The 11,248-nt window shown below is 38.5% G+C and overlaps 1 protein-coding gene across 3 annotated transcripts in view; it reads right to left on the bottom strand.

Moving 5' to 3' along the window:
- Window positions 1-11,248, bottom strand: part of LOC126065850 (uncharacterized) — a 52,554-nt gene that overhangs the window by 8,542 nt on the left and 32,764 nt on the right. For all 3 annotated transcript variants that reach the window (XM_049866405.1, XM_049866407.1, XM_049866406.1), the window contains 3 exons: window positions 3,975-4,057; window positions 1,681-1,813; window positions 235-423 (listed from right to left, as the gene is read on the bottom strand). In XM_049866405.1, coding sequence (XP_049722362.1) covers window positions 235-423; window positions 1,681-1,813; window positions 3,975-4,057 — 405 coding nt within the window. The remainder of the gene's footprint in view (window positions 1-234; window positions 424-1,680; window positions 1,814-3,974; window positions 4,058-11,248) is intronic.

The following is an 11,248-nucleotide window of genomic DNA, read 5'->3' as shown; positions in this document are numbered from 1 at the left end:
TAACTTAATGACCTGTGGTTTGTTGTCATGGTGAAATAGAATTAATAACCATCCCTACTTATGCTAACTTAATACTTGTAAAATATACCCTTTCTTTGTTTAAAAAAAAAAGGAACCTAGAAAATCTAGTATGCTTGAAAAGGATTATAAATCTTTAGAACTCTAGTCCTTAATTATAATGGAAAAATTTGAGGTGACTGTATTAACCAACATCTGATAAATGTAGACACTTACAGCTCTGTTAGCTAACAGCTTTGACTGAAGCTTGACATATGCTTTTTCAAGCTGTTTGAGAGTGAATTTAGCTTGAAACAATTCTGAATGGAGGAAAGTCACTTCATGGTCCAAAGAATCTCTTTCCTTTTGAACTCTGTTATAACTGGTCATTAACGGCCAATCAAAAGGGTGTCGTTCATCCTTCTCCTAAGAAGATAAAATAAAAATTAAATTCAGATTAGTTATAGTAAGTCACATTTAATACAATCAAAGGGGGCTCTATATCTCTGTTTATTCTAGGAAAATTTTGAATGCACCTGTGTACACAGAAAATAAACTAGGAAAGGGTTTAGTTAATAAAACACAGAATAGGAAGCGTGAATTCCAGCCTATTTCAATCTGTGCCATTATCTATCTGAATTTGAGCATATTGTCAAACTTAGCAGGCTTCAGTTTATTCATCTGTCAATTGGCATAAGACTGCCTTTACCCCAGTAGTATTCATATACTAAATGAGATCACCATATGCGCCTCTTGGAAGGCAGGCAGAAATGGATGGAGTCCCAAATCCTTCTAGAACACTAGAGCATACATTCTTTGGGTTTCTCTGCAGTGCCAGGAAAAACAGCTAGCTAATGAAAACTTACCAAGTGCATGAATCAAAATATCTAAACAAAGCTGTCATCTATGAGTACACCGCTAGGTTCCATTCACTCACTTTAACTACATTTTTACAACTTTCATTCTTCTGTATCATCCTCTAGGTCATGGTAATATTCCCATTTTTTTTAGATGGAAATGGAAATATGGGCAGAGAGAAATTAGGGGGATTACCCAAAGTCAACAACCAGAATTCTGCTCTCTCTTGAGTCCCTTTCCACTCTCTGTTACTACGATTCTCATAATAGAAACGTAATGGTTTGGAGGTTCAAACGTTCTTTCCAGCAGGAAATAATGCAGATATAATTGCTGGGGAATAATGTAGCATGCTTAATTTATCAGATCACAAAACAGCCTTATTCAAGTCCTTTTGAGATAAAAGAAAAGTCAAGCAAATGGTAGCAAGTAATTTTTCCTTATCCTATTTAAAAAATATCTCCGAAACACTCAGACACAGGGGATTCTTTTTTCTTTGTATTCATTTGATTACCCTGTAGTTTATAAATCGCACGTCTGTTTTGTACACTGTGTACCAGACAAGTCTGGGCACGCAAAGACTGTAGTGAGTCCACAAAAGCCACTTAACATACTTGGTTGTCATTTAAGTTATGACTCTGAACACAAAAGAAGACGGCCCCTTTTATGGTGATAGGCAGGTTTATATAAATTGGTACACAAACTAAATTCAGAAAAACTTCAGTTCATATTGAAAACATTCTTTCATTGACATGCTGTCATAACACTCTCTGATATTTTAAAAAATATCCACAGTAATGAGTAAGTATGACATGAAGTTTTCAGTACCTCTTCTCCTGTGTTTCCTTTTTGTAAGTCATGGAAACTGCAGACTAAAGGATTCGATTCAGCCTTCTTCAAGACCCCAGGGTTTTCAACTGATGATTGGATGTGGTCTATCTTGTCCTCCAAAGCACTTATCCTGACACATTAAAAATCAGGGAAAGAAAGCCAAGAGACAGAGCTTTAGGAGCACATGAAGGGCTTGAGGTTTGTTCATTTTCTTTATCTACTATCTTCAAAGTCCAAGTTAAAAAAAAAAAAAAAGACTCCTATACTTCATGCGTACTCGATTGCCTAGTGATCACTGAAGTAAGCAGGTATGTTTGGTAGGCATATATTGTAGGGGTTAGCAGAGGGAGCTATGGCCAGACACAGGCGTAGGTTTAAATCCCAGCTCTTTTTCTTACTGGTAGTGCCCTGTGCCCTCAGGAAACTTACTTCATGGAGCCTCAAGCCCTCATTTGTGAAATGGAGATAATAACACCCACTTCAAAGAGTTATTTTCAGGGTTAAATGAAATAGCCAGTGTTACCTGCTCAGCGTGTTGTCTAATAGAATACGTATTCTCTAACGGTTGTTATTATTGTTATAAACACTTTAAACCAGTCTACATTATTTATGCTAAAAGTAATGTGGCACATTACTGGGATGAATCAGGAAAATGGCCATTTTTAGGAACGAAATATTTGTTTTATATAATTTTAAAAATAATGAAGTTCCTTACTTCCAATAACACGTAGTAACAGAACTACACACATAAATTATGCCCAACCTGCTTTAATGAACAGATGAGAATCACTTAGGAGATAAGATAAGAACAGATAAGAATCACTTAGAAGTACCATAGCAGGATGTACTGGAAGTGCCTGATTTCAATTCTACCTTTGTCCCTTGAGCAAATTTCTTTATCTATGATGCCTGGTTTTCTCATCTGTTGAATAACACCTTGCAGAATTGTTGTAAGGATAATATATTTATGTAACATGTATGTAATGTATAAACCTACACACATATATTATCCTCACAACAATCTTGCAAGATGTTAAAGTAGTTAATATACTGTATTTTTTCACAAATAAAAGTACCTTCTACTTTTGCTCGCCCACTGCACCCTCCCGCCTTGAGATATTTTCCTAAGCTCTGCTATGCCAACTTTTAAAAAAACTTTGGTGTAAAAAAGATTAATATAGTGCACTTACAAAACTACCCTGTGAGGGAGGATGTAGTTGGCAAACAATCAGAATGTGTGTGTTATTTGAGTAAAAATACGGTAGTTACACACAGTTTAGGACAGATATATATATATGTCTCCTTGGGTAGTGTAAAAAGTTAACATGCTTGGCTGCTAACCAAAAGGTTAGAGGTTTGAGGCCTCAGAAGAAAGGCCTGGCAATCCGCCTCCAAAAACTCAGCCATTGAAAACCCTATGGAGCACAGTTCTACTCTGACACACATGGGGTTGCCATTAGTTGGAGTCAACTGCAACTGGTTTATATGTATGTATGTTTTTTTATGTATATGTATATAAACACACACATACACATATCTACACACATGCACACATACATACACAGATATGTGTATGTATCTGTTTATACATATTGAAAGTACACAATAAACTATAAGAATGGTGACTATTCAAATATAAATTTTTGACTGCAAGTAGGCTTTTACCATTATTTTAAGTACTAAAAATTAGTCTGATATATGTAAACATTCCTTTTGTAAAATTATTTGTACTACTGCTTATCTAATCCTTTTATCATCTATATAAAAAAAACCCACTGCCATTGAGTCGATTCCAACTCATAGTGACCCCATAGGACAGAGTAGAACTGCCCCATAGAGTTTCCAAGGAGCGCCTGGCGGATTTGAACAGCTGACCTCTTGGTTAGCAGCCATAGTACTTAACCACTATGCCAGCAGGGTTTCCGTCAACTATACAATTAAAAGTTAACCTCAAGAGGCTTATGATTGGGATGAGGCACTTAGAGTAGCTTCTGGGGTGGGTGGCCAAGCTCTTTTCCTGACCTGTATGGTAATTACAAGGGTGTCTGTCTTGTAATTACTTATTTGTTATTTATTTGTCATAATCACTTATGTATTTGTTTTGTGTGGTTTTCAATATCAGTATATTATTTTACTACATAAAAAATTTAAATTAAAAAATACTCAACCAAGTTCTGAATAAACTACTACAAAGGTCAAACTAGAGAAGACTGATTGAGTAAGGTTTTATTATGTTTTAGAACACATAAAATATAATTAAAAACAAATAAATGAGTGATCCCAAATCCTACCTTTTTATTGGATCCTTCCAGCAACACATCAAATTGCTATCTAAGTTTTCCATTTTCATGTGGGAAATTTTGGATGCCAGCAACTGTAAATATAAAGTAGACTTAAAATCATCTTAGACAGTAATATAGTTCACACAGTAGTGCACATCAATGTTCTTAATTCAAAAAGATGAATCAAATTGTAACAAGGCTCCATGATTTCGGTAGGTAAGACCTGGAGTTAGAAAACCAAAAGGGGAGAACACACTTGGCATTTCTCAAGCTGAAAGAACTGAAGAAAAAAATTCAAACCTTGGGTTGAAATTCTGAAGGATTCTATGGGCAAAATATGAAATGATGTGGGAAGCATCAAAAGAAGATGAAAAGAATATACAGAGTCACTGTACCAAAAAGAGCTGGTCAATGTTCAACCATTTTAGAAGGTAGCATATGAACAAGAGCCAATGGTACTGAAGGAAGAAGTCCAAGCTTCACTGAAGGAACTGGCAAAAACCAAGGGTTCAGGAATTGATGGAATACCAGTTGAGATGATTCAACAAACCGATGCAGTGCTGGAGGTACTCAATCGTCTATGCCAAGACAATTGAAAAACAGCTACCTGGCCAACTGACTGGAAGAGATCCATATTTGTGCCTATTCCAAAGATTCAACAGAATGCAGAAATTATTGAACAATATCATTAATATCACATGCAAGTAAATTTTGCTGAAGATAATTCAAAAACAATTGCAGCAATACATCGACGGGGAACTGCCAGAAATTCAGACTGAATTCAGAAGAGGTGGTGGAACCAGGGATATCATTGCTGATGTCAGATGGATCCTGGCTGAAAGCAGAGAATACCAGAAAGATGTTTATTTGTGTTTCATTGATTATGCAAAGGCATTCGACTGTGCGGATCACAACAACTTATGGATAACATTGTGAAGAATAGGAATTTCAGAACACTTAATTGTGTTCATGTGGAACCCGTACATAGACCAAGAGGCAGTCATTTAAACAGAGCAAGGAGATACTGCCTGGTTTAAAATTAGGAAAGGCGTGTGTCAAGGTTGTATCCTTTCACCATACTTATTCAACCTGTATGTTGAGCAAATAATCCAAGAAGCCAGACTATATGAAGAAGAATACAGTGTCAGGATTGGAAGAAGACTCATTAACAATCTATGATATGCAGATGACACAGCCTTGCTTGCTGAAAGGGAAGGGGACTTGAAGCACTTAGTGATATAGATCAAACACTACAGCCTTCAGTATGGATTACACCTCAACATAAACAAAAAGCCTCACAAATGGACCACTGAGCAACATCAGGAGAAATGGAGAAAAGATTGATGTTGTCAAAGGTTTCATTTTACTTGGATCCACAATCAACAGCCATGGAAGCAGCAGTCAAGAAATCAAAGAGCCCAAGATTCATTAAATGGGGAAAAGACAGTCTCTTTAACAAATGGTGCTGGCGTAACTGGATATCCATCTGCAAAAAAAATGAAACAAGACCCATACCTCCCACCATGTATAAAAACTAACTCAAAATGGATCAAAGACCTAAATATAAAAACTAAAATGATAAAGGTCATGGAAGAAAAAGTAGGAACAACGGTAGGAGCCCTAATACATGACATCAACAGAATACAAGCTATAACTAAAAATGCACAAACACCAGAAGAGAAACTAGATAACTGGGAGCTCCTAAAAATCAAACACTTATGTTCATCAAAGAATTTACCAAAAGGGTAAAAAGAGAACCTACAGACTGGGGGAAAAAAAACTTTGGCTACAGTATATCGATAAGGGTCTAATCTCTAAAATCTACAAGCTAAGATCAATACTTCAACAGCAAAAAGACAAATAACCCAATTAAAAAATAGGCAAAGGATATGAATAGACGCTTTACCAAAGAAGACATTCAGGCTGCTAACAGACACATAAGGAAATGTTCACAATCATTAGCCATTAGAGAAGTGCAAATCAAAACTACAATGAGATACCATCTCACCCCAACAACGCTGGCATTAATTCAAAAAATGCAAAATAATAAATTTTGGAGAGGTTGTGGAGAGACTGGAACATTTATATACTGCTGGTGAGAATGTAAAATGGTACAACCATTTTGAAAAATGATTTAGTGCTTCCTTAAAGAGCTAGAAATAGAAGTACCATATGATCCAGCAATCCCACTCCATGGAATATATCCTAGAGAAATAAGAGTTGTCACACAAATATATATATGTACACCCATGTTCATTGCAGCACGGTTCACAACAGTAAAAAGATGGAAACAACCTAGGTGCCCATCCCAGCATATGAATTATCCAAACAAATTATGGTAGGTACACATAATGGAATACTACGCATCGATAAAGAACAATGATGAATCTTCGAAACATCTCACAACATGGATGACTGGAGGACATTATGCTGAGTGAAATTACTCAGTCACAAAAGGACCCATATTTTATGAGACCACCCTTATAAGAACTCAAAAAAAGGTTTAAACGCAGAAGAAAGCGTTCTTGGATGGATACGAGGGTGGGGAGGGAACGGAAGGGGGATTCACTAACTAGATAGCAGATAAGAATCATCTTACAAGTTTAAGCAATTTGCTGGCTATTTTCTGATACCCTGCCCCATTGTTCTGGGGGATGGCTTTGTTTCTGCACCCTGGCCCATTTCCTGTACTTTGTTTGCAGATTTGAGGGGCTCTCTGTTCCCTGTCTTACTCCCCCTGAGAGACTTCAAACCCATAAATCTTTATGGGAATGTAGATGGAGGTCTCTGCTTCTGTAACTTCTTCATGCTGGACTGGGGCGTTGTTCCTGCCTACCAGGGTAGAAGTCTCTCGCTACCTGATCTAAGTTAATGTGCACTATCGGGACCCCTTCTTGGGGAATCAGTTGGTAGCCTTGCATGACCAGGAGCTTGGCCTGAAATTGTTGTAAACAGGCAGATACGAACTTTACCAAAAGCTCAGCAAACACCTTGATCTGCACACATAAGATCTGCCTTTTTCCATGAATGCCTTCTCCTACGTTTATTCTCTGCCTATTGGCAACTGGTACAGCCAGAGGCCTTTCCCTTTTCATTTCTAGGCCCAGTCTCAGGCAGTCGTAGACAATGGTCTTAGGAAGGTGTCTCTGCCATAGTGTGTGGCATCATGAAAGGCTTTTAAAGGAAAAAAAAAATCACCTTAGTTGAAGGGAAGGACAACACACAACACAGAGGAAATCAGCACAACTGGACCAAGGCAAAAGCTAAGAAGTTTTCTGAACATAACCAAACACTCTGAGGGACAGAATACCTGGGGTCGGGGCCTAGGGATCATAGTTTCGGGGGACATCTAGGTCAATTGGCATAACAAAGTTTAAGAAAATGTTCTGCATCCCACTTTGGTGAGTGGCATCTGGGGTCTTAAAAGCTTGCAAGTGGCCATCTAAGATGTATCAATTGGTCCCAACCTACTTAGAGCAAAGGAGCATGAAAAACACCAAAGACACAAGGAAAATATTAGCCCAAGAGACAACAGGGCCACATAAACCAGAGACTCCATCAACCTGAGACCAGAAGATCTAGATGATGCTTGGCTACCATCACCGACTGCCCTGACAGAGAGCACAACAGAGAGTCCCAGAGAGAGTAGAAGTAAAGTACGGAGCAGAACTCAAATTCACATAAAAAGACCAGACTTAATGGTCTGACAGACACTGAAGGAACCCCAATACTATGGCCCCTGGATGATCTGTTAACCTAGAACTAAAGTCATTCCCAAAGCCCACTTTTCAGACAAAGATTAGACTGGACTGTAAAATAAAAAGTAATATTTATAAAGAATGTTCTTCTTAGTTTAATCGGATACACAAAACCAAATGGGCAGCTCCTGTCCAGAGGCAGGATGAGAAGGCAGGAGGGGACAGGAACTGGTTGAATGGACATAAGGAAGCCGGGGTGGGAAGGGGGAGTGTGCTGTCACACTAATTTCACATGACAATATGTGTATAAATTTTTGTATGAGAAATTAACTTTCACCTAAAGCACAATAAAAAAAAGAAAAAGAAAGAAAAAAATTATTAAAAAAGTGTGTTTACATGGAATTAACTTTACTCACCAACTTTGTCAAGACTAACCCATTAACTAGGACCTTACAGATTGTCTTAGGGTTCTCTAAAGAAGCAGAACAAGTAAGATTTAGGTAGATAGATAGAAAGATAGAAGCAAAGAAAGAAAGAAAGATAGGTACGTAGGTAGGTAGGTAGGTAAGCGGATGGATGGATAGTGTATGGATTGAATTGTGCACCCCAAAAATGTGTATCACCTTAGTTAGGCCATGATTTCCAGTATTGTGTGGTTGTCCACCATTTTGTGATCTGATGCGATTATTCTATGTGTTATAAATCCTAACCCGTTGCTGTAGAGTCTATTCTGACTCAGAACACAGTAGAATTGCCCCATAGAGTTTCTAAGGAGCATCTGGTGGATTTGAACTGCTGACCTTTTGGTTAGCAGCCATAGCACTTAACTACTACACCACCAGGGTTTCCATGATGTTCATGTGGCAGGATTAGAGGGAGTTATGTTTAATGAAAACAAAAAAAAAAAACCCAAACCCATTGCCGTCAAGTTGATTCCAACTCATAGCAACACTAAAGGACAGAGTAAAACTATCCCATGGGGTTTCCAAGGAGTGCCTGGTGGATTTGAACTGCCAGCCTTTTGGTTAGCAGACTTAGCTTTTAAGCACTATGCCACCAGGGTTTCCATGTTTAATGAGGTAGGACTCAATGTACAGGATTGTTGTTGTTGTTGTTAGATGCGATCGAGTCGGTTCTGACTCATAGAGACCTTATGTACAACAGAACAAAACACTGCCTGGTCCCTGCGCCATCCCTACAGTTATTGTTATGCTCAAGCCAATTGTTGCAGCCACTGTGTCAGACCATCTCATCGAGGGTCTTCCTCTTTTTCACTGACCCTCCACTTTGCCAAGCATGATGTCCTTCTCCAGGGACTGATCCCTCCTGACAACGTGTCCAAAGTATGTGAGACATAGTCTCGCCATCCTTGCTTCCAAGAAGCATTCTGGCTGTACTTCTTCCAAGACAGATTGGATCATTCTTTTGGCAGTCCATGGTACATTCAGTATTCTCCAACACCACAATTCAAAGGTGTCAATTCTTCTTCAGTCTTGTTTATTCATTGTCCAGCTTTCACATGCACAGGAGACGACTGAAAACACCATGGCTTGAGTTAGGCACACCTTAGTCTTCGAGGTGACATCTTTGCTTCTCGATACTTTAAAGAGGTTTTTTGCAGCAGATTTGCTCAGCACAACACATCTTTTGGTCTCCTGACTGCTGCTTCCATGGGTGTTGATTGTGGATCCAAGTACAACAAAATCTTTGACAACTTCAATCCTTTCTCCTTTTATCATGATGTTCCTCATTGGTCCGGTTGTGAGGATTTTTGTTTTCGTTATGCTGAAGTGTAATCCATACCGAAGGCTCTGGTCTTTGGTCTTCATCAGTAAGTGCTTCAAGTCCTCTTCTCTTTCAGCAAGCAAGTTTGTGTCACCTGCATGAGGCAGGTTGTTAACAAGTCTTCCTCCAATCCTGATGCCATGTTCTTCATACAGTCCAGCTTCTTGGATTATTTGCTCAGCATACAGATTTCATAGGTATGGTAAAAGGATACAACCCTGACACACACCTTTCCTGACTTTAAACCATGCTGTATTCCCTTATTCTGTTTGAACAACTGCCTCTTGATCTCTGTACAGGTTCCTTATGAGCACAAGTAAGCATTCTAGAATTCTCATTTTTTGCAATGTTATCCATAATTTGTTGTGATCCATACAGTCGAATGCCTTTGCATAGTCAGTAAAACACAGGTAAACATCTTTCTGGTAGTCTCTGCTTCTTTCCAGGATCCATCTGACATCAGCAATGATAGCCCTAGTTGCACATCCTCTTCTGAATCTGGCTTGAATTTCTGGCAGTTCTCTGTCAATATACTGCTGCAGCCACTTTTGAATGATCTTCAGGAAAATTTTACTTGTGTGTGATATTAATGATATTGTTTGATAATTTCACATTCTGTGGGGTCACCTTTCTTGGGAATAGGCATAAATATATATCTCTTCCAGTCAGTTGGCCAGGTAGCTTCTTCCAAATTTCTTGGCATAGACGAGTGAGTACTTCCAGCCTTACATCTGTTTGTTGAAACATCTCAGTTGGTATTCCATCAATTCCTGGAGCCTTGTTTTTCATCAATGCCTTATCTACAGGATTAGGTTGTATTTTGACTCAATCTCTTTTGAGATATAAAAAAGAATTTCGAAGAGAGGGGAGAAGGACTTCATGCCATCAAGAAAGAAGCACTGGGAGTGGAACATGTCCTTTAGACCCAGGGTCCCTGCACTGAAAAGCTACGAGACCAGGGGAAGATTGATGCCAAGACCTTCCCCCAGAGCAGACAGAGAGAGAAGGCCTTCCCCTGAAGCTGTCACTCTGAATTCAGACTTCTGGCCTCTCCTAGACTGTGAGAGAATAAATTTCTGTTTGTTAAAGCCAAAAAGAAAAGAAAAGGAATCAAAGAACTTATTGCATTGAAAAAATCTGCTGTAAAAGACCTCTTTAAAGTGTTAAAGCAAAGATGTCACTTTGAGGACTAAGGTGCACCTGACCCAAGCCATGGTATTTCAACTGCCTCATATGCATGGGAAAGCAGGACAATGAATAAGGAGGAGCAAAGAAGAATTGATGCCTTTGAATTATGGTGGTGGTGAAGAATATTGAATATACCGTGGACTGCTAAAAGAACGAACAAGTATGTCTTAGAAGAAGTACAGCCAGAATGCTCCTTAGAAGTGAGAATGGCAAAAATTTGTTTTACATCATTTGGACATGTTATCAGGAGCGACCAGTCCCTGGAGAAAGACATCATGTTTGGTAGAAGGTCAGTGTAAAAGAGAAAGACCCTTGATGAAATGGTTTAATATAGTGGCTGCAACAATTGGCTGAAGCATATCAAAGACTGTGAAAATGGCACGGTAATAGGCAGTGTTTTTTTCTGTTGTACATAGGGTCGCTATGAGTCAGAACCAACTAGACAACAACAACAACAGGCATAGTAGTGCCCACTTAAAGAATAAAAAATACAGACAGTTAAAAAGAAATTAGTGGATGGCAAGTTGAATATGAGTCCACTTTTGTGTGGCTATTAAAAAAGCTGAAAAGATGCCTTAACTATAATAAATATTAAACAATTAAATATCTCTA

This window comes from Elephas maximus, chromosome 22 (genome assembly GCF_024166365.1).
Source record: "Elephas maximus indicus isolate mEleMax1 chromosome 22, mEleMax1 primary haplotype, whole genome shotgun sequence".
Taxonomy (NCBI): Eukaryota; Metazoa; Chordata; class Mammalia; order Proboscidea; family Elephantidae; genus Elephas; species Elephas maximus.
The sequence above is the reverse complement of the archived record's forward strand: the minus strand, read 5'-3'. Positions and strand labels throughout refer to the sequence as shown.